At 48.8% G+C, this 15051-nt stretch overlaps 1 protein-coding gene across 2 annotated transcripts; it reads right to left on the reverse strand.

Annotated features, from left to right (window-relative positions):
* Positions 1 to 1356: 1356 nt before the first annotated feature.
* On the reverse strand, positions 1357 to 6230 carry LOC136453859 (protein root UVB sensitive 6-like). Of its 2 annotated transcripts, XR_010759079.1 has the most exons (14): positions 5753 to 6230; positions 4868 to 4966; positions 4668 to 4781; positions 4350 to 4421; positions 4137 to 4247; positions 3922 to 4041; positions 3568 to 3669; positions 3422 to 3494; positions 2913 to 2993; positions 2757 to 2821; positions 2521 to 2622; positions 2261 to 2449; positions 1900 to 2162; positions 1357 to 1803 (listed from the first exon to the last, which is right to left on the reverse strand). XR_010759079.1 is itself a non-coding variant. In XM_066454411.1 (13 exons), exons 1-13 carry the CDS (start codon positions 6068 to 6070, stop codon positions 2094 to 2096), a joined length of 1515 nt encoding a protein of 504 aa, XP_066310508.1. In that variant the 5' UTR covers positions 6071 to 6230; the 3' UTR covers positions 1357 to 2093. The 2 variants fall into 2 exon arrangements, 1 of the variants encoding a protein (XP_066310508.1); XM_066454411.1 differs by having other exon boundaries at positions 1357 to 2162.
* Between the last annotated feature and the right edge of the window lie 8821 nt (positions 6231 to 15051).

Genomic DNA, 15051 nt, shown 5'->3' on the forward strand with positions numbered 1-15051 from the left:
ACATTACATCTAAATCAGCTGATATCGATTCTCATCCAATCGATTCTTTGATGACACAATCCTGGAAGATTCGAGTTCTCGCGTTCTTCTTCCCAAATTTTGGTGTAAACACTATATAAATAAAGTACTAACATCTGCAATACCGAATAAGAACCATTAACTTAATTATGAAGTGTATTTTCATAGTAGAACTATTTGAAGTTCTAAAAATTCAACCAAATTTAAGAAAATATTTCAAATAAAAAATTACATTCATTTTAGAACAAATGGAGTGTTATTATTATAAAAATGATAGGAAATATTTTGGTTAGGGGACAGTGGTCTTTGAGGCTTCGCGATTTTCACATCATATGTGCGGTAACTTGGGTTTTCAAAGTTGATTAAGGTCCCGTTTGGCAGGGCTTCACTTCACTAGTGAAGCCATTTTTTTTTGCTTCAGCTCCACGAACAGTTCCATCGGTGGAGCTGAAGCGGTTTTGGTAAACCGTTTGGCAAAATGGTTTCCCTGTGAGAGCATGTTTTTAGGGGTCTGGAAGAGTAGCCGGGAGAAGCCACTTTTTTTTGCTCCATCCCACCCCAAATCACTGTGAGAGCATGTTTTTAGGGGCTTCACAAGTGAAGCTATTTTACTTTACCCCGTTTGGTAGAAAACGGCTCCAAACGACTCCTGAAGCCGATGAAGAAGCCCCGCCAAACGGGGCCTGGAATTGCTTGTGGTATTCATTGCATTGTAAGCCGTAGCCCGTTTTCATCAGAAGCAACATAATGCGCTTGTCCAGTCCTCTGCAGACGCCGTCACATATAGGATGAGTGGATGACAAAAGTATTCAACATGTGTTAAACCATATAGGCCCTGGCTTGCTGAAACTTGGCTGAAAGTGGCTGAAAAACATTGTTCTGACTGAAATGTTGTTAGAAAAAAATATTGTTCTGGCTAAAAAAAAAAGCCGAACAAGCCGGATATAAGGTAAGCCGCCGGATATAAGGTAAGCCAAACAGTGCCATAAAAGGCATGTAAAAGGACGTTCGAATTTCTTTCCACGTGTGATGGAATTCAGCGAGGTCCACCTTGGCGTACAATGTGGGTCGTCCAAAGCAAGGTGCCAATCATAAGAAAATGCACCGGCAATCGCATTCAAGCGCCATCAGGGAACTTGACTGACTCAGAAGTCAGAAGAATCATTTTGTTTGCAAGACCGTGCTTTCCTCGGGATCATCATGCCGTGTTTTAATCGGCTCTCAAGCGGTCAAGCCTCTCGTCTCTAGCACAGTACCGAACACACACACACCTGCTCACCAACGGAGGGGCTCGGAGGACAGGCCTGACAAACATAACTACAAAATAATAACTAAAAGTTCACAATAATACAGCAGTGGTACATGTCCACGCCAGTAAGATACATCAACACAAGAAGGCTTCCAGTTATTACGGAGCATGTATGTACAAAGTTTGGAGAAGCCATCGACGACATGAGTGATGACTCCTTCACTGAGAAACTGGAATTTACTAAGGGCGCTAAGTTAGAAGCGAAGAGGATGAACAACACTCAAGTGCCGCAAGTCGGCAAAGTGGCGGAAAAAAGAAATCCGAAACAATTCCAAAGACTTCCAAAGGAGAAGCTCCGCAGCCGACCAACACGGACGGGAAACAGGTTACAGCAGGAATGGCTACACCAAATCTGATACACCAAGCCTGTGCAGTTAGCAGTTTGAAGTCAACCTCGTTGAGCCCTTCACTCGCGAGTCACTAACCAGCACACCACCTATCCACTGCATGTTTTATTATATGTTCAGGCATTCTTCCTGTTTATGTCGACAAATTCAAACAGAAATACGATCAGAAACTGGAGGTGCACGTGCACCCTATTGACGCCAAGACACGAAAGGGATGGACATTACAAATCGTAGAACTCTTGCTCTTCCTGGAATTTGGCAGCTTCAGATTGAAGGTTCACTGATTCACGCCTAGTGCTGGGCACCCAACATATGTTAGTTCAGCTCCTAAGAACTGAGCATCCCGTCTCGTTAGAAAAGTTAAGTCTTACAAACATGAGATTGTATCTTCTCATCGATAATAAACTGAAACAGTTGATTCATTGTGGTTTTGCTGCACATAATCGAGCCTTGCCAGGGTTGAGCAGAGATTCTGACATTATCCAACCCTGAAACACAAAACACAATGTGGTTGGTTGTCATTGTCAGAACTAACTCGCATATATGATGGACAGGTGCATTTATCATAAAGATAGGGAGTTTTTACCTGTTCCCTAGCTTTCTTCTTGAATGTTCCATATGATGAGGAAACAATTTTGCAAGATTCAGCGATGTGCGCCAGGAAATCCATGTTTCTAGAGTACAGATGCTCTGATCGGTCAGGATTTGCCTGCTTCTGCTTCTGCTTCAGCCTCCGTGCATGTGATGCATTAATAAAATGCAGTAGCACATGAGCCTGCGCAGCAGAAACACATATAACGAAACCAAAACATATATACCAATTACATCGCAGTGAGAAATGCTTACATGGAAAGCAGCTTTGATAATATCGTCTGATTTTGCTTGGTCCTTGAGCAAAGCATATACTTTATCCTTTGTTGGGTTATATGTTACCATGTATCTCTCATCCTATAATTAAGAGATACCAAATGTTAGTCATACCAAAAGAACAAATTCAAAATGCAAAATTACTTCACATATATGATAGCACGGAGTAGTTTCTGGATATGTTTTTTAATTGATGGTGCCCAGAGAGGGCGTACCTCAAACAGAGGTCTTATGGCAAGAAATGAAGCTGGCTCTTGAAATGCTTCTCCAAATCTTGACCCTGAAATACAGTCGAAATAGAATATAAAAAAACCGTCACCAGTATCTCAAGAAAGGAACACCATTTGAATAACACTTGCAATTGCACAAACCTATTGCGACTGGCTCATGCCGCCAAGGTGGATTAAATATCGTCTCCTGTGAGTTTCCTTCCTTCAAGGAGGGAATGTGACCTGCATCATAGAAAATTAAAGATTCAAGAACTTGATAAATACAATTCAAATTTTCGAGTTAATACTTCTAGAGATCTAGAAAAGTCGGAAACAAGTTTCACGCTTGGAATAAGACTGGACTATGTACGAATGAAAAGGGAAAATAAGATGTCTTTTAAAATCTTTGGACTCCATTTTCAGTATGCATCTTCTATAGATCCATAGCACGGCAGCATCCCATTTAAAAAATAAGCAAATTTTCCTACAAGTTTCAGCATTCATCAAAAAAATCTTAGGTGCTAGCTTTTATATATGATATATAAAGCCCTACAGTTTTCAAACGAAATACCACTTCAATGGCCCAAAGAACAATTGAATATGGACCCACCAAGCAGGTATTTGAGCACTTTCCAGAACAATTCAAACATAAGTTTTCAAGTTTGACCTACCAGTTTTAATGAAAGAATCCACTGCGACGGTAAACCTCGCCCTGTTTAGGGTATTCAGCACAACAGATCTCACCTGTTAATCAACAATATCAAATTATTAAACATAGAGTCAGTATAGGTGATACACTAGAGGAATGAAAGCAAACCTCTTGATATGAACTCAGGAGATATCCACAGGATAGGAAGGCAAATGAAGTCACCAGTGAGGGATTCCTTTTTGAGATAAAGATACTCAGACCAGTACCAAGCTTCAGATGTAATAAACAAAAAGGAGTCAGTATAGCTGATAAATCATGTTAACATATGAGAACAATAACATTTGAAAGCAAGCAGAAGCCATTCTGTATTGATTGTAGTGCAGTGAAAAGGCAAACCAAATTTTGTCAAACATGAGCACCTTATACTAACAAAAAAAGGGTGTTTCATGAATATGTTAATTTGGCATGCCACCATGCAACAAGAATGATTTAGAGGTAACAGCATGATTAATTGATTTTTACCAGATCTGCAATGTTCCCAACAGATTCGCCTTTAGCAGTGACATCTCCAATGTTTTCTCCTCTCGCATAGGCCTTATAGATTGGAGTGCGAGTTGAAGTTGATGTAACAGCAGCGACATTCTACATGTTGCATGAAACAGAAAGGATGTTCTTCATCAATACTGTTGAAACAGAATAAGTCCAATTTGAAAATGCTGGTGCAGGTGAGGGCAAACCTTTACAACGTTGGCTACGCAAGCCATAGGCAAGAAAAACTGAGGGAATGCAGCAGTAGTTAATTCTATCCCAGCTCCTATTTCCAGCAACAGATCACTAGTGTACCGTAACTGCATATGATTTTTGTTTCAGTTCGTTTCCGTTATTGATATATATATTATGGGACCAATAAATTGGAAATGGATATTGAAAAAAGTGAACGGCATGTTTACCTGCTTTAAGTCATAGTCAAACTTCTTTCCTTGACGTGCAAAAAGCATTTTTCCGACTCGCCCAGCACCGTCCTGCGGTACAGGTGCAATGACAACCATATTACATTACAAGCCAGCTATGACATCCACATTCCTAAGCATTAAAGTTTGGTATAGTAGGAGAACAGAGTACGTGTTAATATGGCTAATATCTTGTGTGCAACAAAAAAAAAAACCAATAGTTAAGGAAGGGTATTCTCTCTGGATAGTTAGATTATTGACTTGAATACATTATGCAGACTGAGAAATGAGAGCTCTGAATGAACATAATATTTTTACCTTGAGGATCCAATTGATAGCAATGGCCCCTGGTGTCACCTTGCTTTGAGAGACTCCAACAGAACTCAGCAAGGTTCTTGTTGTAAACACCCCCATCGCTCCACCAAAGAAGTGCTGAATAATGAACAAACCATTAAGTTTCAATTGATTTTTAGAATACCAGTAAAAGCTGACTGTTGAACATAAGTTCCACAAAATACCTTCAGAGCCCTCCAAGTCATGTAAGGTACATATGAAGGAGTAACACTGTCTGGAAACCCTTCAGGCACAACATACGATCTTATGAATGCCATTATTTCCTGCAACAATATTCCACAGTATACTTCATTTTTTAAGGTCCATAATTATGATCACTTGGAACAAATAAGCTTAAATTTCCACATGCCATTAAACAAAGTACGGGACTATGGAGAACAAAAGGTCGAGGCAAGTTTGAATTCCATTCCATTTTTTCAAAACTTGGAACATAACGTAGCTCCAAAATTAATAGTAACACAAGTCGTTATCATATTAAGTTGGAAGTAATTTTCCTAGCACTAGATAAAAATAAATGAGGCTCCAACAATCAAGTGGCTGAGAGCCTGAGGCCAACGTCTCTCACTTATCTAGGGCTTTTCCATAGGGACCAACGTAGTGAGACCAATAAATCTCACATCTAAATCAACCCAAGTTTCCAATTCTCTACAGTTCACGAGAACCAACTAAAACAAAAATTAATTCACGGCCTCGGAATTCACGACCACGACTAACTTCCCCAATTTCGTGTCAACTTACCTCGAAATTACCGGGGCTACTCCAATTTTAGTGTGCATCGTCCTATGAACGGGTAAACACATGTATCACAACCCTCGTGCATAGGCATACCGATTCGATCAATACCCAAATATCGAATCAGCAATCTGATATATGACTTCTATTTACAAAAACCAATTGAACAAACACCCTAGCAAACAATCCAATCCAATTGCTCAAAAACCGCAAACAAGTCTCCCAAATCAAACGCTCGTAACCGCAGCAGAGCCATTTTGCCAACTGTAACCAACACCAAACATAACAGAAAGCCACGATTCCACTCAGCTGCTCACCTCGGCAGGCGGAAGCGGCGACTGCAGCGGCACGGCCCTGACGGAGGCCCCAGCGGGGACGGCGGCCCCGCCCCCGCCCCTCCCCTTCGCGGCCCCGCCGTCCACCACGTAGCTCCACCGCCTCCCGTCCACCTCCTCCAGGCACAGGAACCCCTGCAGCGCCGCGGCGGGCGCCGGCCTCTCCGTGGACGCTGGCGCCTCGGCGGGCTGCGACGGGATCGTGGACCGCATGACATCGCGCACAGCCAGCCGCGTCTCGGGCGGCGGCAGCGTGATGGTCTGCGTGGCGGAGCGCTTCAGCCCCACCGCTGGCGCCATGGCTGCCGCGTCCGGAGGACGGAGGCGACGCCGAGGCCGAGACCGAGGTCGAGGTCGAGGCGTAGTCAGGTGGGCGGAAGAAAAATTACTTGGCGAGTCTCGCGATGGGCGCAGAGGTGGCTGGCAGTGGTTAGAGAGAGGAGAGAGTTATAAAAGGCGGACGACGCGAACAATGCCAAGATGGAGAGGAGGCGAGCGGCTTTTATGGCCCCGTTTGGCAGGAATTAAATTTTTGGAAAAATGTTCCCGAAAGAAATCGATTATAATTCGAAGCATGGTTTTTTTTCAATTACTTCCTCTATTCTAAAATAAATTTAATTTCTTTTCGATGAGACACAAGGAGTACACGGTACTCATCTCTCTATTATGAGCACCTTCTAAACACCAGGCAACCCGAAGAAACTAATAACCATATTTATTCGAGCAGCCAAGAGCGCGATTACAGCTCCAACAGATCCCTAAATACGCAAGCTCCGCCTCGCCCGGTCTCTGAGGGCGACCTTCGTCTCGCCCAACACCGAGACCGCGGGCTCCGCCTCGCCCGACCTCTAGGGGCGGGCTCCGCCTCGCCCGATTCTTGGGTTTGCGCTCCGACTCGTCCGGCCTATGAGGGCGGGCTCCGCCTCACCCGACCCTTTGGGGTAGGCTCCGCCTCGCCCAACCTCTGAGGGCTGGCTCCATCTCGTCCGACCTCTGAGGGCTGGCTCCGCCTCGCCCGGACTCTGAGGGTGGGCTCCGCTTCGCCCGACCTCTGAGGGCTGGCTCCGTCTCGCCCGACCCTTGGGTTTGCGCTTCGCCTCACCCGGCCTCTAGGGGGACTCCGCCTCGACCGACCCCAAAGTTAGGGGATCCATCTCGCCTGACGGAGACCCATACCGCCGCCAACCACTCCAGGTCCAAGCGAATGGCCCTGGGTCAAAGCTCTGACATCAGGGAGGTGACCGGGACACCCCGATATAACCCGTGGCCATGACGGACCATACCTGGGGACTCACATCAGGAATATCGTCGGGCGTACCAGTGTTGTTCTGTCTAACCCTTGTACGAGCACTGACAGGCACGTCAGTCCATCACGACGTTCGCCAGGACAGAGTGGAGCGCCACGACCGGAAGACGACGCCTGCATATGGCGCCAGTAACGGACAGGGCCACGACGTGGAACTGTCCCTGTTTATGTCTACAGGGTCGGCGGGACCCGTGTGAAGGAAAAGAAGAACCCGGCGATCCTGGAGGACTTCTTCTTCTTCTCATTCTCCTCTTTTTCCTCTACTGTAACCCGTGCTTTCTCTTGGCCTATAAAAGGAAAAGCAGAGCGTCCCATAAAGGGCATCGCAACACATCGCATCAATTCGGACTCGAATCCATCGAACCCCGAATCAATCAGAACACACAAGCATACAAACGGGAAGCGATCGAGCTCTCGGCACCCGTTCGCTCCTCTCACTAGAGACTTGGGACATGTCCCTCTTTCGACCGTTTGTAACCCCTACTATAAACTTTTAGTGCTAGTAACACGAGTAGCAACAACGAATTGGACATAGGGACATTCTACCCAAACCTATATAAACCTCATGTCCTCTTAGCACACCATCCGAGCCAGACACACAATATTAGAAATTTACTATTCGATGGCAACTCAAAACACCGACAGTTGGCCTTAGATGGCTAGTCACAACCTCAGCTGGGTCCCAGGCGTGCACGTGCGCTTTGGAGACCTAGACTTCATCGTCACGACGGAGGGAGAGTTGGCGATGGCTCTCTCCGCTTCCGACCTCTCTACTCCGCTGGCCTCAACATGATCACCGAGGCACTTGAGGAGCTACAGCTGCACGCACCAGAGGCCCGTGCCCCCGGAAGCGACTAGCTCATCGACTTCGACTACGGGAGGTTAGAGCGCCAGCTCGGCGCCTTCCTAGGACCCCGACCGTCCTAGAAGGACCTGCGCCACCTCACCTTCTTGTTCGACAATGTCATGGCCTAGCTTGTTGGAGGGGAGCTGCTCTCTCCGGAATATCTCACCTGGAGCACCCCGACAGCGCTCCCGTTTGGTCTCCGCAACGCTGTAGGGACCGATGGCCACCCTGTGGCGCAGCGCACGCCTCTATCCCCCACGAACGATGAGTTCATGGGGATGATCGAGTATGTCAGGAGTCTTTCCACGACCTCCTCACGGGAGAATCGGAGTCGCCCTCCAGCTCTGACTCTAGCAGGGGGAGCCATCACCCTTCTCATGAGTGTTTCATGGCGAGTACCCCCGAGGGACATGTCGAAAGCATCCATGAGGAAGAAGCTACCCCAATGAACGACCTCGATGATGAGGTCAGGGGGATGCTGGGGCCTTGCCTCGCCTGCGGGTGGAGCAGCTGAAGGCCCGACACCAAGAGCTTGAGAAAGCGCGACTCCAGCTCGAGCAGAAATGCGCGGAGCTTGATCGAGAGATCGAGCGCCATGGAGGCAGTGGGCGTGCATGCGCCATAGCCCGCGATATGAACCGGAGGATCATCGATGATGATGAAGCAATCATGCACTTCGCCGGGTGAGTTAGAACGTCGCCGCTGCGACGGCCTTGCTCCGGGGGCTTCCAGGGCCCGCAACACCCAAAGACCGTCGGGCCCATCGCAAGATTCGCACGCTACTCGAGCGTACGGGTGGCACAGCAGGTCAAGAGCTCACTGTCTCAGCGACGCGAGCTCGATGCTAGCCAACACATGCCAGCCAGCACAAGGACGCGCCAGTCCACCAAGCACCACAAGGCGGTAGGCTACACACCGCGGTCCTAGTATATGAGCGTCTCAACCGCAACTGTGACGCGCATGACACCCTCGACGCCCGCAGGCATGCCCATGGTGATCCGAGGGAGGGAGCTAGCCATGGCTACCACCCTCATCATGGTAGACGCTACGATAGCGGCGAGGACCAAAGCTCGAGCCCTGGCCTACCGAGACCTCAGGCCTTTGGCCGAAACATCCTCAACACTGCCTTTCCACCACGGTACCGACCACCAATCAACATACCAAAATACTCTAAGGAAACGAACCCCGAACTATAGCTCGAGGATTACCGGCTTGCTTGCTAAGCCTATGGAGTGGATAATGATGATTTTATTATCCACAACCTTCCATTGTTCTAGGCCGATTCAGCGTGAACATGGTTGGAACACCTTCCGCCTAACAGAATCTAAAGTTGGGCGGACCTAAAAGAGATCTTCGTGAGAAACTTCCAGGGCACGTACAAGCATCCTAGGAACCCATGGGATCTCAAAAACTACCGACAGAAGGCCAAAGAAACCATTCATGGATACATCTGGTGCTTCTCCCGGTAGTACAACGAGCTGCCCAACGTCGCCGACGCTGATGTCATAGGAGCCTTCCTGTCTAGGACCACCTGCGAGTCCTTGGTTCATAAGCTGGGGTGTAAGGGTCCACAAACCACCAAGGAGCTCCTCGACATCACCACCAGCCATGCCTCGAGCGAGGAGGCGGTCGGAGCGATCTTTGACCGCCTCAAAAGTAAGGCGAAGCAGGATGAAGACGCCGGTGAAGGCGCCTCCAACCGCCCTGGTAAGAAGAAGAACAGGCAGTGGCATGAGGGCTCACTCATGGCCGCCGCCGACTGCAAAGGGGGTCAGAAGCCCATCGAGGGTACCCGATCCACTTCGAGAAGTTGCTCAAAGGGCCATGCCCGAACCATTCTTCCCCCATCGAGCACCTATACAAGGACTGCGACCTCTTGAAGCGATTCTTGTCTAGAGGCTCCAACAAGGGGGAGCACTGGAAGGAGCCTAGCTAGATGAGGCGTGCAACGTCGTCCTCCTCTACTCGGCCAAGTACCAGCAAGCGTTGCGCCGGTACCAGAGCCGTCGAGTGTGGGGTTGGACCTTCAACGTCAAGGACCTGGTGCTCCGCTTTGTCTAGAGCAACAAGAACCGCCACAGGCTCTCTCCGCCATGGGAGGGACCATACGTCATCATGGAGGTGCTCTAACCAGGTGCCTACAAGCTCAAGGTCATCGATGGTGAAGTTTTCGTCAATGCCTAGAACATCGAGCAGCTACGTCGCTTTTACACTTAATATACGCACACTTTCTCTTATCAACTCCCCGATCTTTAGGTGACGCCCAATCCCAGCAACGGCAAAGGGTCGGGCCTCACTCGAGGACTAATAAGAGCATATCTATCCAGTATACAGTCTCTACGTCTGACCCTTTCTCATGATTAAGACCCAGAAGCAAAGTTTGTGGAAACAAACGCTGAGTAAAACTGGTCGAACTGCAAGAAACCTACGCCTCGACGGCTACGGTGCCTTTGCTCATTAGCGTGATCAGAGTTTTTCCGCACCCTAGGCTTTTTTGGCCTTAGTCACGAAAAGTGTCGGTGCACGTCTAAAAGTTTATCCACCTAGCCAACTTTCTCTGTGTCTGACCCCTATCATGTTAAGACCTAGGAGCTAGGGTTGCGGGAACAAGCTCTGAGTATAACTGGTCGGACTACGAGAAACTTACGCCCCAGCGGCTACGACGCCTTTGCTCACTAGCATGATCAGAATTTGCTCACCCGCACCCCAAGCTTTATGACCTTAATGACGGAAAGGGTCAAAATGCACTAACATTTTTATATAAAAAGGGGAGAAGGGCTAAAAAGTTGTTTGGCTATAACAAAATTTAAGAGCTTATCCATTTATTACAAGTTCGCCGCCTGCCTTATCTGCCTAACTAAATTCTTGCGTGGGATGTTCTCATCCTTTATCTCTATAGGTAAGTTCTATCCTAGTGAGGCAATACAAGTTGACCGAACGGCTTAGCCACTGTCGAGCGACGGGTAGGGAGTAGTAGGATGCCCCACATGGGTTATGCCGACCCCGTTATAAACGACGGACCCGGATTCTGTTTGAACATATCTGGTAAGAACTCCCTAAACCCATCACTCATGCCATCGAGGTAAGTTCTGTGCCAGCGGGTCACCTAAGTCGATCGAATGATTCGGGCTGCTGCCGAGAGATGGGTCACCCTTACTTTATGCGCATTAATTTCACTATTGAGCCCATGACCCCAGCAACGGCAAGGGGTTGGGTCTCGCTCGAGGGCTAGCAAGAGTGTCTATTTGGTAGACATTCTTGATGCCCGACCCCTTTCTGGTGCTAAAACCTAAAGGCAAGGTGTGTGGAAACAAACATTGGGTCAAATTGGTCGGACTGTAACAAACCTATGCCCCAACGGCTACGACATTTTTTGCTCACTAGCACGATCAGAGTTTGTTGCCCGCACTCCAAGCTTTAGCCTCCAAATTCCCAGGAAGGATTTGGAGGGGCCTACCTACGGAATCTCCATCGAGGAGAGGCTAGTAGATCGCCCAAAGTCGACCGGATAGCTTGGGTCACGGCCGAGAGATAGGTAAGGAGTAGTGGGGTACCCCATGTAGGTTACGCCAACTCTGTCATGAATGATGGACTCGGACCTCACACGGACACATCCAGAAAGAGCTCCTCGAACCCATCACTTGAGCCATCAAGGTAATTTTACCAACCCCCACTTTTCTTTTCCAATGTATGATCATTCATTCATCCATTCTCATGCAGGCATTCATGCATTCACTCATACATTCATCCGTTCATTCATTCATACATTCATGCATTCATCCATACATTCATCTCATACATCCAAGCATTGCATATGCAATTATTGTATCATAACGCTTTGCGTCGCATCACGAAACGGTAGTTGTCTCATTCAACATGAGCGGCGACCGACCGAGGTTTGAAGGCTAGCCCACGAAGGGCTCAAGGCCGCCTTGTGTCAACCAAAGCTAGGGGAGAAAACTATAGATGAGCCCCAGTAGCCTTGCTCAATCCCGCTCAGAAGCGGACAAGGACATCTAGACCTTTCTCATTTGATCCTAACCTTGATCTAAGTTCACAAAATCTCCATCAAGGAGAGGCCAGTGGGCCACCTGAGTCGCTCTCCGGAGTGACATGGGCATCTGTCGGGAGGTGGGTTAAGGAGCAGTGGAATGCCACATGAGGGCTATGCCAACCCCGTCAGTGAATGATGGACACGAATTCCACTCAGGCATGCCCGTTTGCTAGCTCGCTAAGGACGACACTGGAGCCATCGAGGCAAGTGTCATTAGGTCAGCCCCTTCAGTTACAAAAACCATGGATGAGGTGACACATGAAACACGATCGACCCCCATCGAGCCCCACAGGGCTCGGGGGCTCGAGCCGCCCGACCCGAACTTAGGAATCCACCTGACAGGGGTTCGAAGGCCAGCCCGTGAAGGGCTCAAGGCCGCCTTGCGTCGAACAGAGCTAGGGGAGAAAGCGCAGATGAGCCCCAGTGGCCTTTGCCTAACCCGCTCAGAAGCAGACAGGGTCATCTCGATCTTCTCATTTGATCCTAACCTCAAGCCGAGCCCACAGAATCTCCATCGAGGGGAGGCCAGCGGGCCACCTGAGTCACTCTTCAAAGCGACATGGGCATCTACCGGGAGTCGAGTTAAGGAGCAGTGGAATGCCACATGAGGGCTATACCGACCCCATCATGAATGATGGACCCGGATTCCACTCGAATGATGCCTCGGACGCCATCACGTATAGCGGAGCACGCTCGTCATCAACGGCGCCACCCACCTTGCGTGGTAGGCCCCGATGACGCCCGACCCCTTCAAGCCATTCTCCTTGAGGATGTGGATGGTGGTGATTTGGTCTCAGGTCTTCTTCTTGTCCTTCTCTAGGACGCCCCACTTCCTCCATGACTCTAGGGTCTCTTCAATCAGGCGCCCAGTGAACTCCGGCAGAGGGGCGGCAGCGTCATTCTTGAGGTAGAACCATTGCGAGTGCCACCCCTTGTTGGACGTTGATAGTCGCATCGACAGGTACTCGCCGACCTAATTGTTCCAGAGCTGGATGCTGGCGCACCCCGTCGGCATGTGCAGCTCCTGCCTGCCGCTCTTCTCCCTGTTCTTCTGGAGGGTGACAGCGAAGAAGTACCTCCATAAATCAAAGTGGGGGCTGATCCCCAGGAATCCCTCGCATAAGGCAATGAACGCCGCCATGTGCTGGATCCTATTAGGATTGAGATGCTGCACTTCGATCTTATAGTAGTGCAGTAGCCCTCGAAGAAATCTGTAGGTGGGGGTCGCAAACCCACGCTCATGGAAGTGGGCAAACGACACCACATAGCCATCGGGCGGTGATGGCATGTCCTCCTCGCTGAGCAACAGCCACTACTCAATCGCGGTCCACGCGTGGAGAAGACCATGATGGACGAGGCCCTCCATGCACTAGAAGGTGATATTAGAGCGGCACCATGGATCCATTAGAGATGGGGTAGGTGGATGCGAGCTCGATGGCGGTAGGGATACGGAGATAGGAAACCTGAGCGATTGGCAGCGATGGTCGTGGCTATGGAGGTAAGGATGTAAGGTATGGAATCCGGGGGGTGAACCCTTTGGTTTTATAGGGGCAACGGAAGCGAGGAAACCAACCGCCTGTATAGATCTCCATGCCTGTGAAAGGTCCTAATGGCTAGAGGGGGGTGAATAGCCTATTAAAAATTTCTACAACAACACTTAACAAAACGGTTAGACAATTATGAGGCGAAGCAAGTGTTGCGCTAGCCTACTCAAAAGGCAAGCCACCTATCACAATTCTAGTTTAGATAGTGTCTATTCACATAATAGTTTTGACACTATTCTATGTTAGTGTGCTCTCAAAGGCTAACTAAAGAGCCACACCAACCAAGCATGCAAGCTCTCACAACTAGCTACACTAAAGAGCTTGACAACTAGTTTGTTGTAATGTAAAGAGAGTGATCAAGAAGATTATACCGCCGCGTAGATGAAGAAACCAATCAATCACAAGGATGAATAATAATGAAGACCAATCACCTCGAAATCAATGATGAACACAATAATTTTTTACCGAGGTTCACTTGCTTGCCGGTAAGCTAGTCCTCGTTGTGGTGATTCACTCACTTGGAGGTTCACACGCTAATTGGCTTCACACACCAAACCCTCAATAGGGTGCTGCACAACCAACACAAGATGAGGATCACACAAGCCATGAGCAATCCACTAGAGTACCTTTTGGCTCTCCGTCAGAGAAAGGTCAAGAACCCCTCACAATCACCACGATCGGAGCCAGAGACAATCACCACCCTCTGCTCAATGATCCTCGCTGCTCCAAGCCGTCTAGGTGGCGGCAACCACCAAGAGTAACAAGTGAAACCCATAGCGAAACACGAACACCAAGTGCCTCTAGATGCAAACACTCAAGCAATGCACTTGGATTCTCTCCTAATCTCACAAAGATGATGGATCAATGATGGAGATGAGTGGGAGGGCTTTGGCTAAGCTCACAAGGTTGTTATGTCAATGAAAATGGCCAAAAGGTTTTAGCTTCAACCGGCCATGGGGCTTAAATAGAAGCCCCCATGAAATAGAGCCGTTGTACCCTTTCACTGGGCACAACGGGGGGTGACCGGATGCTCCAGTCCAATCGGCCGAACGCTGGCCCTCAGCGTCTGATCACGTGATTCACGCCACGTGTCCCCTGCTTCAAATACTATTCATCAGATTTCAACGGTCATCAGTTGACTAGACGCGTCAGTTAGAAAGTGACCGAACGCTGGACCTCAGCGTCCGGTTGTTTCTAGTAAGGTTCCAAACACGAGTTTTCACGATCGGACGCGTCCGGTCATGCCTGATCAGACTCACCCAGCATCCGGTCATTCAACGTCTCCTCTGTGCGTCTCATGTTAGCGTACGTCAGTACTGATCGGACACACCCTACCAGCGTCCGGTCGTAGAGCGACCCAGCATCCGGTAGTTTGACCGATGCTAGCGTCTTTGCTGATACATCTAACCAGACGCACCGGTCCAACCGTGGCCAGCGTCCGGTCACTCCTAGTGACCTCCGTCTTTTCTGTCTAGGGCGCCGATGGAGTTTCTTACCCTTGCTCCCAAACTTCAGCCCTTGATCAAATGT

Source organism: Miscanthus floridulus, chromosome 5 (genome assembly GCF_019320115.1).
Source record: "Miscanthus floridulus cultivar M001 chromosome 5, ASM1932011v1, whole genome shotgun sequence".
Classification (NCBI taxonomy): domain Eukaryota; kingdom Viridiplantae; phylum Streptophyta; class Magnoliopsida; order Poales; family Poaceae; genus Miscanthus; species Miscanthus floridulus.

Excerpts from the sequence above, each read along its gene's own strand:
- LOC136453859 (XM_066454411.1), bottom strand. The coding sequence starts at position 6,070 with ATGGCGCCAGCGGTGGGGCTGAAGCGCTCCGCCACGCAGACCATCACG. Across the intron at positions 4,422-4,667 it reads CTATCAATTGGATCCTCAAG|GACGGTGCTGGGCGAGTCGG; the intron begins GTAAAAATATTA and ends CCTGTACCGCAG. Across the intron at positions 3,670-3,921 it reads TTGGGAACATTGCAGATCTG|CTTGGTACTGGTCTGAGTAT; the intron begins GTAAAAATCAAT and ends TTACATCTGAAG.